Source organism: Nerophis ophidion, linkage group LG09, assembly GCF_033978795.1.
Source record: "Nerophis ophidion isolate RoL-2023_Sa linkage group LG09, RoL_Noph_v1.0, whole genome shotgun sequence".
In the NCBI taxonomy this organism is placed as follows: domain Eukaryota; kingdom Metazoa; phylum Chordata; class Actinopteri; order Syngnathiformes; family Syngnathidae; genus Nerophis; species Nerophis ophidion.
This window is the reverse complement of record NC_084619.1, coordinates 11,902,568-11,924,229: the sequence shown is the minus strand read 5'-3', so window position 1 is coordinate 11,924,229 and position 21,662 is coordinate 11,902,568. Positions and strand designations below refer to the sequence as shown.

Genomic DNA, 21,662 nt, shown 5'->3' with positions numbered 1-21,662 from the left:
GGTGCCTATCTCAGCTACAATCGGGCGGAAGGCGGTGTACACCCTGGACAAGTAGCCACCTTATCGCAGGGCCAACACAGATGGACAACATTCACACTCACATTCACACACTAGGGCCAATTTAGTGTTGCCAATCAACCTATCCCAAGGTGCATGTCTTTGGAGGTGGGAGGAAGCCGGAGTACCCGGAGGGAACCCACGCATTCACGGGGAGAACATGCAAACTCCACACCGAAAGATCCCGAGCCCGGGATTGAAGCCCAGACTACTCAGGACCTTCGTATTGTGAGTCAGACGCACTAACCCCTCTGCCACCGTGAAGCCCTCATTTTGACGTCTTTATGTCATATTTTTATCCCTTATTGTTCTGCCCTGTAAGTTCTCTTAGAGCAGGGGTGTTCAAACTTCTTCCACTGAGGGCCGCACACTGAAAAATCAAAGCAAGCGGGGGCCATTTTGATATTTTTTTAATTTTAAAAAGCAATACAATATATGCATAAAAAATATACATTCAGGCCTCCACCCACTTAGGCTTGATCCCGGGGACCCCAGAAGGTTATGGTCAAAAAAATATAAAAAATGTGTCATTATTCGGTATTATTATTATTCCAGTTCTAAATCTCTAGATTAGTGGTTCTTAACCTTGTTGGAGGTACCGAACCCCACCAGTTTCATATGTGCATTCACTGAACCCTTCTTTAGTGAAAAATATATATATTTTTTTGTTTAAAATTCAAGGCAAAAGCATATGTTTTTTTTTTACTGGTGCAAAAATGAACTGTGCATGAATATCACCTTGTTCAAAGAACAAAACCAACACAGTGCATGAACTCCCAACAAATTACACACTTGCAAATTGGATGTAAAATTAGAAGAAACATTGTTTGGGGGTATCCATAATACGCCGATAGGGAGAATTTTTAATTTACACTATGAGTCTGGTTTGTCTTAACCTCCGATCGAACCCCTGAAGCCGCCTCACCGAACCCCTAGGGTTCGATCGAACCCAGGTTAAGACTGCTCCAGATAAACATTAGGTCTATCTGTCAATACAACGTTTTTAAAGATTTAAGTTGTATGCTCTTTTTGTCAAAGAAAACCCATTTTTTTAAATGCACCCAATAACATTTTTAAGTGGAATATTTGAGATTATATAATAATTGTAGCCTTAAAAAGGTCAATAACTCATACCACCATTGATTTGAATTCATTATGATTTTTGAGCAATGACACTTAAAAACAAATCACACTAAAATTTTTGGGGATCCAAAAGGGTCCTACTCAAAGTGTTAAAAATAAATTGTAATTTATTTTTTTTACTGTTTACTTTTAACACAATAATCTCGAGATCAACTTCAGATCCATCTTTCATTTATAAGTTTTATAGTTGTTTAGTTTTGTTTATTTGTTTGTTTTAGGCCCTTCCTTTAAAATAACAGCTCAGTTTTTTATATGGCAAACAAAATATGCAACATTTTCCCCCAAAAATGTCTCAAAGTGGAATATTGTGACATAATTGGAGCCTTGAATAGGTCAATAATTCATAATGACATTGATTTTGATTTATTATTATTTTCTAAAGAAAGAAACCGCCTGCATGGCAGATTTGTGTTATTAGAGTAAACATTGCAACATGTTCTTGTTACATTTCACCTGTTTGCTCTTTTATACCACTTAATGTTTTACATTTTTTATAATCGTATTTTTATGATGTGCCATGGAGCAGTTAAAAAATGACCTGCTGGCGGCACTTTGGACACCTCTGACTTAGAACCTGTTGAAGACGAAGTTCTGTTTTGTAACAGACACTCAAGATTATTCATCTACCTACCTTTTAATAACAAAAATAAACTTTTAAATAATAAATATGGTTTGAAAACCATTACAACAATACCATATAAAACAAACAACTACAGTTGTTTTATGTAATAATAATATATTAATATTGTACAGTATTCACCTTGAGGAGGAGGCTAATGTGTGTCTCTTTTGCCGATTCTATGTCCAGTGTTGCCAAGTCCGCATATTATAACCTTATTTTAAGAAACTTGGATTTCATAGAGTTGCTGTGTGTGTCTCTCGCGGCATCTGGCAACCCAATCTCAGATGTCCTTGAAATACTGAGCGGAGAAGTCACTTCTGTGTTGAAAACACAACAAGCGATGTGTTTGTCTGTATACCAAAGCTAATATTCGACCATCCAGTTTGTTAAGTCAGGACCAGACAAAAAATTGAAGCAGATCTTCTGCAGCTTTTTAAAATTTTAATGGAAAAATGTTTGTTGTGTGTGGACACATGCACGGAGGCTCTCAGATACGGACTTAACTACGCAGCCGGGCTTGTTTTGCCGGGTCAACTCTTAATTTTATGGTATCTCTCTCTGATTTGGTTGTCTGCTTTCCCTCCTGCACACTAACTTTCTTAGTTAGTTGCGGTGGAAAAAAAGCCAAGAGATAGCACGTATCTCTAATCACTCGTAAAATGAGGTGCCATTGTGTATATAAATACGCGCACACATGCACGCACATACGCAAGCACACGCACACATTCTAGGGACGGACCAATTGATTTAATCAGTCATTTATATCATCAGAGAATTATTGGTAATTGGCCGAAAAATGGCTGATGTTAACGCTTATTGTTATTTAGCAGCAATGTGTATTTATTAGAGCGGTCAAATGATTCAAAGATTTGATTGCGATTAACCGCATTTTGTTCATAGTTCATTAAAAATGAGTTGCGATGAATTTATAAAAATGATCATTTTTGGTCATTGTACACTAGACAGATCACTTTAAAGTTTTTAATAGTATGACTGGACAATGAATTAGCTTTAATGAAATATTTTTAAACATTATGCTTTTTTAAACAGCTCAACACAAGGATATAAACACACTTTTAAAGAGAGTTTTAAAAATACCTGCAGCGCGTTAGTGTCTTGCTAGGTTTTGTATTTTGCAGGAATACATCATTTTTATTCCTGCTTTAGGAGCACTAGCTTGCATTTAGAGGAGAGGAGCTACAACTCATTGCTTAGATAGCTGTTTTACGCATTACTAACACAAAATGTGGATTGTTACGAACATGCTTTGATTGTCAAAGATGTTAGGTGATATTTCTTTCTACCTTAATAAATGTTTTTGAAATTATGTACTTTACATGTACAAGATAATGGAATTCATATCGCTGCATGACAATATTTTAACCTTCTCTACCTACTTATTAATAAAATTTAATATTCAGCCTGTTAAACATTCTGTAATGGCAGGCTATCAATCAGAACAGGTTTTAAAAGAATATACCATAGCGATGTAATATTGTGTAGTGAACTGTAATTACCCGGCGTGGGCTGCAGAGGGTAGTGGCAGGCATGCCTCCAGTATTAAACCCAGTTTCAGTGTTGGCTAAAAAGAAGACGGGATTGTTCAAAGATGGTCTTCCTCCGTCATATTGCCGATGCAATTACAATACACTTAATTTCAATCTGCCAGAAAACATTTATTAAGGTAGAAATATCACAGAATAACAAAATAGCATGATTGTATTGTAGGACAATTTTTTTTTTTTTTTTTTGGTGAAACTGTGTGTTAAACATAGCGCTAGGGCTGGGCGATATATCGATATAAACGATATATCGCGGGTTTGTCTCTGTGCGTAATAGAAAATGGCTGTATTGTAATATTCGAGTATACGTTCTCACGCAGTTGCTTTTAGCTGCTGGCATTACACTACAGGTGTTTCTCACTCCTTCTCGTCTCTCCTTCTCACAGTGACATAAAACAAGCTCACCTTCTTACATACGTCACACACTGTCGCGCGTGTAGCGTCATACGCTCTCGCCGAGCAGAGAGGTAGCAGCATGGCTAACGTTAGCTGAGGCAGGTGGTGCAAGCAGAGCACTACACTACACTAACTAATAAGTAATATATTCTTTTTGTAATATTTCTCTATTTTGTTTCCTTTTAAACCCCCATTATTTACTTTTTACTTTAAATTGATCTCAACTCTGTACACTGCTGCTGGAATTTTAATTTTCCTGAAGGAACTCTCCTGAAGGAATCAATAAAGTACTATCTATCTATCTATCTATCTATCTATCTAATACTACCTTCGGTACTGTAATACATATAGTAAAATGTTTTTAACATGGCTGAAAGTCCGTGGGGACAAAAACTGTGATCTGAGCTCTTAGCCAGCTGTTTGCAAACAGTGTGTGTGTGTGTGTGTGTGTGTGTGTGTGTGTGTGAGTGTGTGTGTGTGTGTGTGTGTGTGTGTGAGTGAGTGAGTGAGTGAGTGAGTGAGTGAGTGAGTGAACATGCTGGAGCGAGCATTGAGTCTGCTGCCGAGTCCGTACCTTCTTTAGCAGCAAAGGCCTGACTTTCAGCGATAACATTCCTTAGTTCGGGATTATACCGCGTTCCCTCCGGAAAGATGACGAGGTACATCTGTGAGAAGAAAACCATGTTAAATGAAATGATTCAACTTTTGACTCTTGGGGCAGAAAATACTGGTAGGTTGAGGAGAGTACATAAAACTGATCTATCACTATTGCAAGAGCTTTAACAGTGCCCAAGTCTGGTCTCAAGGGCAACTTTGGTCCAATACACTCTTCCAATTCCAATTCCAGCAGCCCATGCAATAACACACTGAAATGATACCCCGTAGAATATGTACTACTGACATTAAAAACTGATATTATTCTTCAATTTATTGCATTCTCTGCCTGCTTTGTTAAAACTAAACTTACACACACACACACACACACACACCCCTCTGAGGTAGTTCACCTTGACTTGGTCATTTGATAAGTAGCTCGCCTGCTGAAATAGAGTCGGGACCCCTGCTATAAAATATCTAGTAGGCTACTGACTAGATGATTTCATACAAAATGTTCTTGTTTGGGTATAATTTCATCGGAGGGAAGAGAAAGAAGGACATGGTTACATTAAAAAAAATCATCATATGGATTGGGAACGAAAATGTAAGTACATGTTTATTTATATTTTTTTTTACACAAAATGCCTCATTCAGATCATTAAGGTTTTAAGCAGTTTGAAAAACTCCAATATCAAACTTGTGTACACCAGCAGTACAGTCATTTTGACCTTTTTTGTTTGACTTACTGGTGCTCCTGACTGATTCTGAGATCGAAGCTTCTTTGTCATTGCCTGAACGTCAAACTTGGCACTTCGTTTCACATAGATCCCTCCGTGCTGAAACAACAGAAAATACATCATCATCACAACTGTGTACAAACATAATGACATCATGCCACTCCTTAGCTAGCATTACCTGAGAGAAATACCATCCGTACAGTGGGAGCCACTTGAGCCCATCTTTAAGAACATATCTGACATGGCCGAGGGCACTCTGCCTTATGGCCAGCATGTCAGCGATGATCCAGTCCGCTATAAAAACACCAAAGGAGATTAAGTCTGGCCGCTTTAGACTCACTGTGGATATGCATTAGGACAATTTACCTGTACATTGATGATTGGACAGATAGATAACATTTTCTTTGTTTTTTGGTATATCTCCATATATGACAATCTAGGGTGGAAGAAGAGCAGATCGTTAGTTATTACGCAAATGATAAAAAGTGTGTGCGGCTATGATGATGACCACAAGTGACATCAATCCATCTTTTAACCTTTTGTCTTCATTAGGGTCACGGACGACCTGGAGCCTATCCAAGCTGACTTTGAAAAAAAGACGGGGTAAACCCTAGAGCAGGGGTGTCTAATTTTTTTCCACAGAACCGGACACTGAAAAATGAAAAAATGCGGGGGGCATTTGGAAATGTTTCATTTTAAAAACCAATACAATATATATTTTAACCATTAGGGCTTCCTTCAATTTTGATGAGCATTAAAGGTTCCAGGGACCCAAAACTGGTATTAATAAGTCATCCATCCATTTTCTACCGCTTGTCCCTTTCAGGGTCGGGGGAGCCTATGTCAGCTGCGTTTTGGGCGGAAGGCAGTGTACACCATGGACAAGTCGCCACCTCATCACAGGGCCAACACAGACAGACAGACAACATTCACACACTAAGGCCAATTTAGTGTTGCCAATCAACCTATCCCCAGGTGCATGTCTTTGGAGTTGGGAGGAAGCCGGAGTACCCAGAGGGAAAACTACGCAGTCACAGGGAGAACATTCAAACTCTGCACAAAAAGATCCTGCGCCCGGGATTGAACATATCACTTTATTTATTTTACTTTCAACGCATAAGTAACTATTGACCAATGTCAAATCTATCCGTTGACAAAGATTTGATTATTTTGTTTTATGCCCTTTTTGTCAATACCCGCTTAATTAAATAGAAAAAACAACAAATACACAATATTTCCCCCCAAACAATGTTCAAAGTGGAATATTTGATGTGAAGTAATTGGAGCGTCAAATATAACAATTATTCATAATAACATTGCTTTTGGTCCATTTAAATTTTTTGATGGACAGTTAATACAAAAAAAATATCTGACTAGAAGGTGCCAGGGATTCAAAAGGCCCCCACTTATCAAAGTAATAAAAATGAGTCATATATCAATATATTATTTATACTTTGAACACAAAGCTCGAGCTTAACTTCAGATCAGGTCTTTATTTTTTGCACAATAACCGTTTTAAAGTAAATAAATGTTTAAATGGCAGCTTTCTTTATAATACAATATTTTCTCCTTACATTACACCTGCTTACTCTTTTATTCCAATCTTAATGTTTTTATTTGTAATATTTCAAAATGTGCCATGGGCTGCTGAAAACAAATAGCTGTGGGCCGCAACTATTTACAAATGCACACGTGTACAATTTAAAGTCTTCAAAAAGCCTTTTGGACTCTGGGAGAAAAGTAAAGAACAGGCAAACTCCACACAGGGACATTCCAGACATGCCGTGCTGCCTACAACAGACCAAAAGTAGTATTATTGCACAGGTGTAGTAATAGTTATTATATATATATATATATTGTTCCACCACGCTCGGTCGCGGGTTCTTCAGATCAAACATGTTTATTATACAGTAGGGCTGTATAATTCTGCAGAAAAGAAAGAGAATCCCAATTTTCTTGCTTAGAATTAAGATTCTCCCAGATGATTATTTTTTTTTACGGGGAACTTTATATACATGAATTCATCAAGACTATGTCGTCTGTCTATCTGTCCAGGGTGTACAACGCCTTCCACCCAAATGCAGATGACATTGGCTCCAGTCCCCCCCCCCCCCCCCCCCGACCCTGAAAGGGACAAGCGGTAGAAATGGATGGATGGACGGATGAATAGTCAAAACAAAAATAATGATAGCCAGTGTGCTTCCATTGCCAGGGCATTAAAAACAACTCACTCTGGCCGGCAAATTTCACTGGGGACAGAAAGAGTAAAGAGAAAGTGATAAAAATGGCAGTGTTTGTTTGGGATGCAGCCTATTGTGTAAATAAAAAAAAAAAAAAATTTCATACAGCGATAGTATACGTTATGAGCATTAATGAGTTAAATGTATTGAAGCTTTTGATAGCCGGTTTGTACATGTCATACAAGTGGTCCACCCTACACACTTCCATTGTGCCATCAAAAGGTGTGGTCAAAAGCTGCAGATGAATGCAAACTTTCCTGACAGGCTTGTTGGGGTTTTGGTGAGGCTATGCAACAAGTTTTGCTAAATACAAGTATGAGCGAAGGGCTGGCACTGCATGCAATATTTCTTTACTTCTACGCCACTGTCATGTGTGTGAAAGCCATACTGACAAAAGAGAATCCCAATTAACTTGGTCCAAACAAGTAGACTCTGTTTGCTCCAGTAATAACAAGCACCTGCACTTCCTAAGGAGGCTCAGGGTCCACGGTGTGGCAAGCAATATCAATATGTTGTTTTACAAGACAAACATTGAATCAGTCATTCGTTACGGCATCTCCACATGATTTGGAAATCTGTCTGTCAACCTCAAAAACCTTATCAAGAGGGCCGGTAAAATAATTGGCATGCAGCACCCTTGTTCCCTTCAAGAAATATTCGACAAGACTGTGAGGAAGCAGGGTCTTAAAATCACCCGCGACCCACACCACAAAAGGTGTTGATGCCACATGGTAAACGGTACAGAACAGCAACATACAAACTCAACAGGTATAGATTTTCCTTAGTCCCACTGGCATTCAAAGCACTTAACAGGAAACTACTGTAATAATTGTGCCTTATTGGGATAGTGCAATATGGGAGGAGTGCAATAAGGGGAGAGTGTAATGTGTGATCTGATACACCTGTGCGCTGTTCACTGTTGTCACTGTATTGTTGGATGAACTGTATGTATGTATGTAAAACGTTACGTCTTGATGTCCAAGACAAGTTTCTTCTCGGAGAAAATAAAGCTAATCATTATTATTATTGTTATTAATTATAAATATATATCCATCCATCTTCTTCCGCTTATCCGAGGTCGGGTCGCGGGGGCAGCAGCCTAAGCCCAGACTTTCCTCTTCCCGGGGGATCCCGAGGCTTTCCCAGGCTAGCCGGGAGACATAGTCTTCCCAACGTGTCCTGGGTCTGCCCCGTGGCGTCCTACCGGTTGGACGTGCCCTAAACACCTCCCTAGGCAGCCGTTCGGGTGGCATCCTGACCAATTGCCCAAACCACCTCATCTGGCTCCTCTATATGTGGAATAGCAGCGGCTTTACTTTGCGCTCCCCCCGGTGTGCAGAGCTTCTCACCCTATCTCTAAGGGAGAGCCCCGCCACCCGGTGGAGGAAACTCATTTCGGCCGCTTGTACCCATGATCTTGTCCTTTCGGTCATAACCCAAAGTTCATGACCATAGGTGAGGATGGGAACATAGATCGACCGGTAAATTGAGAGCTTTGCCTTCTGGCTCAGCTCCTTCTTCACCACAACGGATCGATTCAGTGTCCGCATTACTGAAGACGATCCGCCTGTCGATCTCAAGATTCACTCTTCCCCCACTCTTGAACAAGACTCCTAGGTACTTGAACTCCTCCACTTGGGGCAGGGTCTCCCCCCAACCTGGAGATGGTACTCCACCCTTTTCCGGGCGAGAACCATGGACCTCGGAGGTGCTTATTCTCATCCCAGTCGCTTCACACTCGGCTGCAAACTAATCTAGTGAGAGCTGAAGATCCTGGCCAGATGAAACCATTAGGACCACATCATCTGCAAAAAGCAGAGACCTAATCCTGCAGCCGCCAAACCGGATCCACTCATCCTGCAGCCACCAAACCGGATCCCCTCAACGTATATATTAGGGGTGTGGGAAAAAAATCGATTTGAATACGAATCGCGATTCTCACGTTGTGCGATTCAGAATCGATTCTCTTTTTTTTTTTTTTTTTAATCAATCCAACAAAACAATACACAGCAATACAATAACAGTGCAATCCAATTCCAAAACCAAACCTGACCCAGCAACACTGAGAACTGCAATAAACAGAGCAATTGAGAGAAGACAAAAACACGGCACATAGTGAAACAAATGATTATCAACAACAGTATCAATGTTACTTATAATTTCAGCATAGCAGCGATTAAAAATCCCTCATTGACATGATCATTAGAAATTTATAAAAATAAAAAGAATAGTGTCACCGTGGCTTACACTAGCATCGCCTCTCATAAGCTTGACAACACACTGTCCAATATTTTCACAAAGATAAAATAAGTCATATTTTTGGTTCATTGAATAGTTAAAACAAATTTACATTATTGCAATCAGTTGATAAAACATTGTCTTTTACAATTATAAAAATGTTTTAAAAAAATCTACTACTCTGTTAGCATGTCAGCAGACTGGAGTACATCCTACTGAAATCGTATGTATTGAATGAATACAGAATCGTTTTTGAATCGAGTATCGCGTTGAATAAAAAAAAAACCATATATTATCGAATCATGACCCAAAGAATCGATGTTGAATCGAATTGCGGGACACCCAAAGATTCGCAGCAATAATATATCCCGTATTTCCTTGAATTGCCGCAGGGCATATAGTATGCGCCTGCCTTGAATTACTGCAGTGTCAAACTAGCTTCGCAAAATAATTAGCGACTGCTTAGTATTACCGCCTGGTCAAACTTGTGACGTCACGAGTGACACTTCCCCTGTCATCATTTTCAAAATGGAGGAGGCTGATTTCAATACCGGTAATTTGAAATTGCATAAAGGGAAGAAGATTAAGAGCTATTCAGTAGGATTCAAGGTCCAAGCTTGCATCACACTGAAATTTTTACTGCATACCTTTGGTTTGATTGATTGATACTTTTATTAGTAGATTGCACAGTACAGTACATATTCCGTACAATTGACCACTAAATGGTAACACCCGAATAATTTTTTCAACCACGTTAATTAATTCATGGTACAAATATTTACTATCAGCATAATACAGTCATCACACAGGTTAATCATCATAAAATATACATTGAATTATTTACATTATTTACAATCCAGGGGGGTGGGATGAGGAGCTTTGGTTGATATCAGTACTTCAGTCATCAACAGAGAAATGGACATTGAAACAGTGTAGGTCTTACTTGGTAGGATATGTACACCGAGCAGTGAACATAGTGAGTTCAGATAGCATTAGAAAAAGTATATACATTAGAAGTAAGTGCCGGAGTGAGAAGAGGTTTTAAAATAATTAGCGCATGCTTACTTTTACCGCATGCTTTTGGTAAGCGCAGGAGTGAGAAGAGGTTTTAAATTAATTAGCGCACCGGCGGCAATTCAAGGAAGTGTTGCCAGCGGTATGTATATATTTTTTTCTTTTCTTTTTGTAAGTCGGATGATAGGTTGATTGGCAACACTAAAATTGGCCCTAGTGTGTGAATGTGAGTGTTGGCCCTGCGATGAAGTGGCGACTTGTCCAAGGTGTACACCGCTTTCCTCCCAAATGCAGCTGAGATAGGCGCCAGCACCCCTTGCCACCCCAAAAGAGACAAGCGGTAGGAAATGGATGGACAGATCTAAGTCAGATTTACATCTATCCATCCATTTCCTACCGCTTATTCCCTTTTGGGGTCGCTGGCGCCTATCTCAGGTACAATCGGGCGGAAGGCCTTTACACGCTGGACAAGTCGCCACCTCATCGCAGAGCCAACACAGATAGACAGACAACATTCACACTCTAGGGAAAGGGTTCTTAACCTTGTTGGAGGTACTGAACCCCACCAGTTTCATATGCGCATTCAACAAACCCTTCTTTAGTAAAAAACAAAATATATATATATCTTTAATTATATATATAATTAATAAATATTAATCATGAATAGATATTATTTTAAAGAAAAACTAATAAAGATATATTTTACAAACAGAAAGTTACAGGAATGTACACATTATCCCATGTTTACATCTCATTGTGCAACATGTGAATGTTTTAGTGGGAACTAAATGCGATATCTGAAAGGGGTACAAATTATTTCCAAAGCAGGAACCCCACCGAGACATACAATACTAGTACACAGCTCATGAAAAAACAATTTTTTTTGTGATTGTCATTGTAAGTGGGCCAAAACACTTACAGTTGTGATCAAAATTAATCAACTCCCACAGAATTCTGGTGTTTTAGTAAGTTGGACATTTATTCCGTATTTTGTTTGTAGTCATATCAAATAAAGATGTGTCAAATAGACAAATGCAACTTAAATTGTAACACTGTATTTTACAAAATACCAAAAAAGGACATTTTTCTTAATATCTCATTGAATAAATTATTCAACCTCCTAGTTACATGCATCTTTAGTGCTTAGTAGAACACCCTTTGGCAGTAATTACATCCTTCAAACGTGACACATAACCGGACACAATCTTCTTGCAACGATCTACAGGTATTTTAGCCCATTCCTCTTGGGCAAAGGCCTCCAGTTCATTCATATTCTTGGGCTTGCGTGCTGCAACTGCCTTCTTCAAGTCCCACCACAGGTTTTCTATAGGATTTAGGTCTGGCGACTGTAAAGACCACTCCAGAGTCTTCCAGCCCTTCTTCTGCAACCACTCTGATGTTGATTTGGAGGTATGCTTGGGATCGTTGTCCTGTTGGAAGGTCCGTCGTCTCCCAAGCCTCAGCTTCGTCACAGACTTCATGACATTTGCAGTTAATATATCCTGGTAGAAAATAAAAATTCATAATGCCTTGAACGGGCTGGAGATTCCCGGTACCTGAGGCAGAGAAACAGCCCCAGAGCATGATTGACCCCCCACCATGCTTAACAGTAGGCAAGATGTTCTTCTCTTTGTAAGCTTCATTTTTTCTCCTCCAGACAGAACGTTGATTCATAGGCCCAAAGGGTTCCAGTTTTGTCTCATCACTCCATAGAACAGTTTCCCAAAACCTTTGGGGTTTGTCCAGATGGTTTTTGGCATACTGGAGTCTATTTTGCTTGTGCCTGGTAGTCAGAAGTGGGGTGCGCCTGTGAGTTCTGGCATGGAGGCCTTCATCTCAGAGTGCGCGCCTTATTGTTACCGGGGGTTTTTCACCACTGTACGCTTCAAATACCGGACAGCAGTTGCACACAGCATCCTCTTTCTACCACGCCCAGGTAGTGTTTCCACTGTGCCTTTAGCTTTAAACTTGCAAATTTTGCTCCCAACTGTGTCTCTTTGAATGTCTTTGCTATTTTCTTATATCCATATCCTTTCTTATGAAGAGAAATTACCTCCTCTCTTGACTTCTTTGACCACTCCCTGGACTTCACCATGTTGCAAATACACCATTGACCATCTACAAGAAGCTGAGCGTCAGTCTTTTTCAATCAGTTTAATTGTTGCTCGTTATGGTTCTAATCACATCTACAGGTGTTTTCAACACCTGATTGAAAAGACCTTATTCAAATTCTGTTCTTAAGAGTTATGATCTTCAAGGGGTTGAATCATTTTCACAATGAGATATTAAGAGAAATGACACTGTTTGGTTCTCTCTCGGAAAAAGGTGGAGGGCCATCTCCGGGTTGGGGAGGAGACCCTGCCCCAAGTGGAGGAGTTCAAGTACCTAGGAGTCTTGTTCACGAGTGAGGGAAGAGTGGATCGTGAGATCGACAGGCGGATCGGTGCGGCGTCTTCAGTAATGCGGACGTTGTACCGATCTGTTGTGGTGAAGAAGGAGCTGAGCCGGAAGGCAAAGCTCTCAATTTACCGGTCGATCTACGTTCCCATCCTCACCTATGGTCATGAGCTTTGGGTCATGACCGAAAGGATAAGATCGCGGGTACAAGCGGCCGAAATGAGTTTCCTCCGCCGTGTGGCGGGGCTCTCCCTTAGAGATAGGGTGAGAAGCTCTGTCATCCGGGAGGAACTCAAAGTAAAGCCGCTGCTCCTCCTCATCGAGAGGAGCCAGATGAGGTGGTTCGGGCATCTGGTCAGGATGCCACCCGAACGCCTCCCGAGGGAGGTGTTTAGGGCACGTCCAACCGGTAGGAGGCCACGGGGAAGACCCAGGACACGTTGGGAAGACTATGTCTCCCGGCTGGCCTGGGAACGCCTCGGGATCCCCCGGGAAGAGCTAGACGAAGTGGCTGGGGAGAGGGAAGTCTGGGGTTCCCTGCTTAGCCTGCTGCCCCCGCGACCCGACCTCGGATAAGCGGAAGAAGATGGATGGATGGATGGATGGACACTGTTTGGTATGTTACAAAATATAATGTTGTAATTCAAGTTGCATTTGTCTATTTAATGCATCTTTATTTGAAATGACTATAAACAAAATACGGAATAAATGTCCAACTTGCTAAAATACCAAAATTGTGTGGGGGTTGAATAATTTTGCTCACAACTGTATTGTGAGGCAGACGCACTAAGTCAGATTTACATCCATCCATCCATTTTCTTGGGGTCGCTGGTGCCTATCTCAGCTACAATCTGGCGGAAGGCGGGGTACACCCTGGACAAGTCGCCACCACATCGCAGATTTACAGTCACTTGTAAAAATACACTCACCTCAACTCCTGTGTAGTTCTCAAAGAAGAAAAGGACCATGCTCTGGTAGATACAGTACAGTCGGTCGTCTAACCTGTGATATAGTCTGGTCGGTAAAAAAGAAGAAAGTAGGCGCCAAGCACCCCATGACAGAAGGTATGCTGGAGCCGACCCCAGCATGACGGTGGCTGGGAACCAGTACCGCAGCGAGTAAGTGTGCACAACTATGGAGAGCAGCATGTTGTCACCTCACTTAACAACAAATATGTTTGTAAAAAAAAAAAAACAATACCTGAAGTTTTAAGTACACAATGCCAAGCTCTCCCCCCGCCTACTTCTTAAAGCACACCTGCTGGCAGTAATCAGCATTAGACATTAATAAACAACTGCAGCACGATGGCAAGAGAGGAGCTGGCTAAAGCTAACTTTAACCTTGTGTACATGACAGCCAAGTCGGCTTGGATGATTCGTCCGTAGCAGCATTTAGAACTGAATAAAGTACCTAAAGCTTTGTTTTACGTAACAGCATAAAACCAGACGCATCACACTCGAAGTGAGCCTACTTGCTGTACAAGTTAGTCCTAACCATTTAGCCTACTCTACAACGTGCTGCGTTAGAAGACAAGTTTAGACATAAAATGTTACTAAAGAGTGTCGTAACGGAGGCAGAAAGGAAGGCGAGTCTAAGTGTTAATTTAGCGGTTATATTATAAATACACATTAGTTCCTCTTTCATCGGCTAGCTGTTTAACACCTAGCTTCTGGCAGCAAATGTCACACACCTCCCTTGTTTAACGCCTCGCAATATCGAGGAATATGATTGGCTCAATCGCCGTGGAGGCGTGGCTAATCTTAAAGACCCATACTGTATGTCAGGGGTCACCAACATTTTTGGAAACCAAGAGCTACTTCTTGGGAACTGATTAATGCGAAGGGCTACCAGTTTGATACACACTTAAATAAATTGCCAGAAATAGCCAATTTGCTCAATATACTTTTAACTCTATGTTATTATTAATAAATGGGTTGTACTTGCATAGCGCTTTTCTACCTTCAAGGTACTCAAAGCACTTTGACATTACTTCCACATTTACCCATTCACACACACATTCACACACTGATGGAGGGAGCTGCCATGCAAGGCGCCCACCAGTACCCATCAGGAGCAAGGGTGAAGTGTCTTGCTCAGGACACAACGGACGTGACGAGGTTGGAAGGGCTACCAGTTTGGTACACACTTAAGTTTGATACATACTTAAATAAATTGCCAGAAATAGCCAATTTGCTCAATATACCTTTAACTCTATGTTATTATTAATAATAATGATATTTATCTTTGTGGAAACACTGGTCATCTTAATGATTTCTCACAATAAATATATGTTTTTGATGACATGGTTAAAATCCAATCTGCACTTTGTTAGAATATATAACAAATTGGACCAAACTATATTTCTAACAAAGACAAATCATTATTTCTTCTGGATTTTCCAGAACAAAATTTTTAAAAGAAATTCAAAAGACTTTAAAATAGGATTTAAATTTGATTCTACAGATTTTCCAGATTTGCCAGGATAGCTGTTTTGAAATTTAATCATAAGTTTTAAGAAATATTTCACAAATATTCTTCGTCGAAAAAACAGAAGCTAAAATGAAGAATTAAATAAAAATGTATTCATTATTCTTTCCGGGCCTCACGGTGGCAGAGGGGTTAGTGCGTCTGCCTCACAATACGAAGGTCCTGCAGTCCTGGGTTCAATCCCAGGCTCGGGATCTTTCTGTGTGGAGTTTGCATGTTCTCCCCGTGAATGCGTGGGTTCCCTCCGGGTAGTCCGGCTTCCTCCCACTTCCAAAAACATGCACCTGGGGATAGGTTGATTGGCAACACTAAATTGGCCTTAGTTTGTGAATGTTGTCTGTCTATCTGTGTTGGCCCTGCGATGAGGTGCAGACTTGTCCAGGGTGTACCGCGCCTTCCGCCCGATTGTAGCTGAGGTAGGCGCCAGCACCCCCCGCGACCCCAAAAGGGAATAAGCGGAACCTTTTACGGAATGTTTTTTGTCGAGAATAAATGATGAAAAAAACACTTAATTGAATGGTTTAAAAGAGGAGAAAACACACACAAAAAAAATTAAAATACAATTTTGAAACATAGTTTATCTTCAAATTCGACTCTTTAAAATTCAAAATTCAACCGAAAAAAATTAATAGAAAAACTAGCTAATTCAAATCTTTTTGAAAAAAAATAAAAAAAGAATTTATGGAACATCATAAGTAATTTTTCCTAAGATTAATTTTAGAATTTTGATGACATGTTTTAAATAAGTTGAACTCCAATCTGCACTTTGTTAGAATATATAACAAATTGGACCAAGCTATATTTCTAACAAAGACAAATCATTATTTGTTCTAAATTTTCCAGAACAAAATTTTGAAAAGAAATTCAAAAGACTTTGAAATACGATTTAAATTTGATTCTACAAATTTTCTAGATTTGCCAGAATAACTTTTTTGAATTTGAATCATGAGTTTGAAGAAATATTTCACAAATATTCTTCGCCGAAAAAACAGAAGCTAAAATGAAGAATGAAATAAAATTTATTTATTATTCTTTTCAATAAAAAAATTAATTTACTTGAACATTGATTTAAATTGTCAGGAAAGAAGAGGAAGGAATTTAAAAGGTAAAAAGGTATGTGTTTAAATATCCTAATAGCATTTTTAAGGTTGTATATTTTCTCTAAAATTGTCTTTCTGAAAGTTATAAGAAGCAAAGTAAAAAAATTAATGAATTTATTTAAACAAATGAAGATCAAGTCTTTGAAATATTTTCTTGGATTTTCAAATTCTATTTGAGTTTTGTCCCTCTTAGAATTAAAAGTGTCGAGCAAAGTGAGACCAGCTTGCTAGTAAATAAATAAAATTCAAAAAATAGAGGCAGTTCACTGGTAAGTGCTGCTATTTCAGCTATTTTTAGAACAGGCCAGCGCGCTACTCATCTGGTCCTTACGGGCTACCTGGGGCCCGCGGGCACCGCGTTGCTGACCCCTGCTGTATAGTGATGAATCCAATAAACATTTGATTTGATTTGAGTTGACATTAAATTTGCAAAATGCGGTTGCACATTTTGCAAATTGCGCGCCATTGGTATTGTGCTTACAACATATGTCAGTGTTTTTCAACCTTTTTTGAGCCGAGGTACATTGTTTGCGTTGAAAAAATCCGGAGGCACATCATTGGCAGAAATCATTAAAAAATGAAACTCGGTTGACAATAAAAAGTCATTGTCGCAATTGTTGGATATGAATTAAACCATAACGAACATACTTGCCAACCTTGAGACCTCCGATTTCAGGAGGTGGGGACTTGGGGTCGGGGGCCTTTGGCGTGGTTAAGAGGAGAGTATATTTACAGCCAATTCACCAACTTGAGTATTTCATATATAAATATATATGAAATACTTAACTTTCAGTGAATTCTACTATATATATATATTTATTTTATTATATAAATAAAATAAATAGTTGAATTTCAGATGGCACCTATCAAATACACAATAATAAAAACACAGTTGTTCTAACTTTACTGTGCTTGCTGGTTACCAAAAAAACAACAACAACAACACTTACCTTTCACTATTTGAGTAACGTCACTTCCGAGTTTCCAAAAGATGGCGCCAGCGTGTGCTTTTCCCTGCCGTCTCTCGCTGTCAGCTCTGTTCGTTTTTGTGTTGTTTGCGTCTATTTTCGTCTGTCAGCTCACTGTGTGAGTATGACCACAAAACACTGTTGGATCTTTGGCCCTTTTCCACTAATATGATCAACTTCGACGTTGGTTTTTCGACGTCCCGGTCAGCTTTTTCACCTGGCCGATTCCTGCCTTCCTTTCCCGCCTCGTGGCTCCTCTCCCCCGCCACCTGCGGGCTGTGTCGGGCCCCACCTGGATTAGCTGCGCCCTTGGACGTGCTGGCCCCCGCCAGGTTCGGTCTCGTGAACGCAAGATCTTGACAAACAAAACGTTTATCCTGAAGGATTTCTTCACTTCCCGCAGACTTCACTTCCTCTGTGTGACGGAAACGTGGCTGAGAGCCGGTGAGTCCGCCCCTCTTCGTGAACTTCTGCCTCCGGAGTGTTCTTACTTTAATTCGCCGCGGTCGTCCAGTCGAAAAGGAGGAGGATTAGCAGTCGTTTTTAAAAATGACTTTAAATGCTTCAAGCTTCGAACGGTGCATGTTTGAGCTGGAGGGGGCGTGGCCTCCAGCTCCAGCTGAATTTCGGGAGATTTTCAGGATCACATTTCTTCCGGGAGGTTTTTGGGAGGGGCGCTGAATTCCGGGAGTCTCCCGGAAAATCCGGGAGGGTTGGCAAGTATGATAACGAAGTATGCATCAATATAGCTCTTGTCTCAAAGTAGGTGTACTGTCACCACCTGTCACATCACCCCATGACTTATTTTGAGTATTTTGGTGTTTTCCTGTGTGTAGTGTTTTAGTTCTTGTCTTGGGCTCCTATTTCAATGGCTTTTACTCTTTTTTTGGTATTTTCCCATGGCAGTTTCATGTCTTCCTTTGAGCGATATTTCCTGCATCTACTTTGTTTGAGCAATCAAGAATATTTCAGTTGTTTTTTACCCTTCTTTGTGGGGACATTGTGGATTGTCATGTCATGTTTGGATGTACAATGCAGACGCTGTTTTTGCTCCACAGTAAGTCTTTGCTGTCGTCCAGCATTCTGTTTTTCTTTACTTTGTAACCAGTTCAGTTGTAGTTTCGTTCTGCATAGTCTTCCCTAATCTTCAGTGCCTTTTCTTAGAGGCACTCACCTTATTTTTGGTTAAAGCATTAGACACATTTTTGCCTGCATGCTGCCTCCCGCTGTTTAAGACATCTAGAAAGCAATTAGCTACCGGCTGCCACCTACTGATATGGAAGAGTATTACAGTTACTCTGCTGAGCTCTAGACAGCACCGACACTCAACAACACATCAATTGAATATTATAATTACTGGTGTGCAAAAAATATTTTTAACCCAAATAGGTGAAATTTCCTAATCTCCCACGGCACACTAGTGTGCCGCGGCACAGTGGTTGAAAAACACTGCTGTATGTAACCAATGCCTCTGTGTCCTTTAAGACGGTGGTTCTCAACCTTTTTTCAGTGATGTACCCCCTGTGAACATTTTTTTTTAATTCAAGTACCCCCTAATCAGAGCAAAGCATTTTTGGTTGAAAAAAAATAGATAAAGAAGTAAAATACAGCACTATGTCATCAGTTTCTGATTTATTAAATTGTATAACAGTGCAAATATTGCTCATTTGTAGTGGTCTTTCTTGGGTGGGGAGGGGGGGGGGATATTCTTTTTTTTTTGTCATGAAAAAGGTAGGTTTTTTTGGGTTGCCGCACTAATTGTAAGTGTATCTTGTGTTTTTTATGTTCATTTAATAAAAAAATTAATAAATAAAAATAATAATACAAAATTATTCTGGGCCCGGTACCAATCTAGCCGGTGGTTGGGGACCACTGCTTTAAGATATTCAAAGTGAGATCAATTAGGATTATTTTATCATTTTTGAAGTTCAATATATTTAAATATTGAATATTTTGGAAATACTTTTATTCACACTACATCTTACCCACTATCAATACTTGAATAGTGTTCCCATTTGTAGACAACAATATTTTATAATAATAATCAGTATTTATTCAATGTCTGGCTCGAGGGTCAGCCACCCGCGACTCTCGAACCCCGTGCAGCTGTTTAGTGCCGCCTTAAAAAAAGGATTGAAAACGGAAAAACATGGGGGGATACAAACAAATGCAACAGTTAGTTAACATGTAAAATCTTCCACTCTTTTGTCTCATTTTGTCCACCAAAAGTTTCATGCTGTGCATGAATGCACAAAGGATCGCTTTGACTTGTTCTAATCAGGCATATTTGGTCAGCGCATGACTGGCTCCAGGAAGCATTTTTAAAAAATGATTGAAAATGGAAAACAATGGTGGGGGGCGGAGGGAGGAATGCAAAGAAATGCAACCATTTACCATGAATGGATTAACGTGGACCCCGACTTAAACAAGTTGAAAAACTTATTCGGGTGTTACCATTTTGTGGTCAATTTTACGGAATATGTACTGAACTGTGCAATCTACTAATAAAAGTATCAATCAATCAATCATTTGTTTACATGTAAAATCTTCCAATCCTTCTTTGTCTCATTTTCACCAAAAGTTTCATGTTGTGCGTGAATGCACAAAAAGTGCGCTTTGACTTGTTGTGCTAATCGGGCATATTTGGTCAGAGCATGACTGGCTCCATGGAGTATTTTTAAAAAAGGATTGAAAATTTAAAAAAGATGGGTGGAAAATACAAACAAACGCAACCGTTTGTTTACATGTAAAATCTTCCACTCCTTTGCCTCATTTTGTCTACCAAAAGTTTCATGTTGTGCATTAATGCACAAAGGATCGCTATGACTTCTTGTGCTAATCAGGCATATTTGGTCAGAGCATGACTGGCTCCCAGGAGCATTTTTAAAAAAGGATTGAAAATGGAAAAAGATAGGGGACACACACACAAACAAATGCAACCGTTTGTTTACATGTAAAATCTTCCATTCTTTTGTCTCATTTTGTCCACCAAAAGTTTCATGCGCTGCATGAATGCACAAAGGATCGCTTTGACTTGTGCTAATCAGGCATATTTGGTCAGAACATGACTGTCTCCCGGGAGCATTTTTAAAAAATGATTGAAAATGGAAAAAGATGGGGGGGGGGGGGGAGATACAAACAAATGCAACCGTTTGTTTACATGTAAAATCTTCCAATCTTTCTTTGTCTCATTTTGTCCACCAAAAGTTTCATGCTGTGCGTGCATGCACAAAGGTGCGCTTTGACTTCTTGTTGTGCTAATAAGGCATATTTTGTCAGAGCATGACTGCAAGCAAATCAATGCTTACATGCTATTTAGGCTTGCTGTATGTAAATATTGCTTCATTTCACCTCATTTGTAGGTTTATTTGAGCTGATCTAATATCCTTTACTTTTATACTCTTTGTATCTAATTTATGTTTTGCATGTCTCATGACACATTACTTGTATGTAGTATTGGCTGTATTTCAGATAGTTGTTTGTGTGCCATGTTGTTCCAGACTACAGCAACCATTACCTAGATTGCCAAATATTATAATAAACCAATAAAAGAAGACAGCCTGCCGATTCCTCTAACTTGGACACACACATCTATACGTTTGGCCATTAAAAGCCAATAATTTCAGGAATTATCTCACATTCTGAGTAGCCTCTGATTTACTAATGGTTTCAAATGTTGTAAAAATGTGTAGAATAAATATTACATTTCAGTCAACAAAGATTTGCTTCAGCCTGCGACAGTCATTTTGATATAGCTAATATAGACACTTACATCATGTGTTGCCTTCATTACAAGACCTATATACAGCTTTTCATTTTTTGCTGCTACAGACAGATTTGTTTTTTTGTATTTTTGGTTCAATACGGCTCTTTCAATGTTTTGGGTTGCCGACCCCTGGTCTACCTCATGAGAAATTACTAAAGTTGCTATAATACTCAAATGGAATATTTAAAGAATCTGACTACATAATTATGGACACTTTTATTATTATATTTGTATGGGTATTGGGTTATTAATGTCAGCCTTACATTGTTTTTTAAATTAATATAAATTGTTAGCCAACAGTTTGTCTCTTATTCAAATATACAATAAGTTACTTCTTC

General features: G+C 39.6%; 1 protein-coding gene across 3 annotated transcripts in view; it reads right to left on the bottom strand.

Moving 5' to 3' along the window:
* The window catches only part of agpat5 (1-acylglycerol-3-phosphate O-acyltransferase 5 (lysophosphatidic acid acyltransferase, epsilon)), a 28,236-nt gene extending 13,518 nt beyond the window's left edge, over positions 1-14,718 (bottom strand). For 2 of the 3 annotated variants that reach the window (XM_061910309.1, XM_061910311.1), the window contains exons 1-5: positions 13,933-14,718; positions 5,481-5,550; positions 5,293-5,408; positions 5,124-5,213; positions 4,355-4,445 (exon numbers count right to left, since the gene is read on the bottom strand). In XM_061910309.1, the coding sequence (XP_061766293.1) occupies positions 4,355-4,445; positions 5,124-5,213; positions 5,293-5,408; positions 5,481-5,550; positions 13,933-14,151 (586 nt within the window). In that variant the 5' untranslated portion in view covers positions 14,152-14,718. The remainder of the gene's footprint in view (positions 1-4,354; positions 4,446-5,123; positions 5,214-5,292; positions 5,409-5,480; positions 5,551-13,932) is intronic. The other variant, XM_061910310.1, reaches the window with a different exon arrangement.
* Between the last annotated feature and the right edge of the window lie 6,944 nt (positions 14,719-21,662).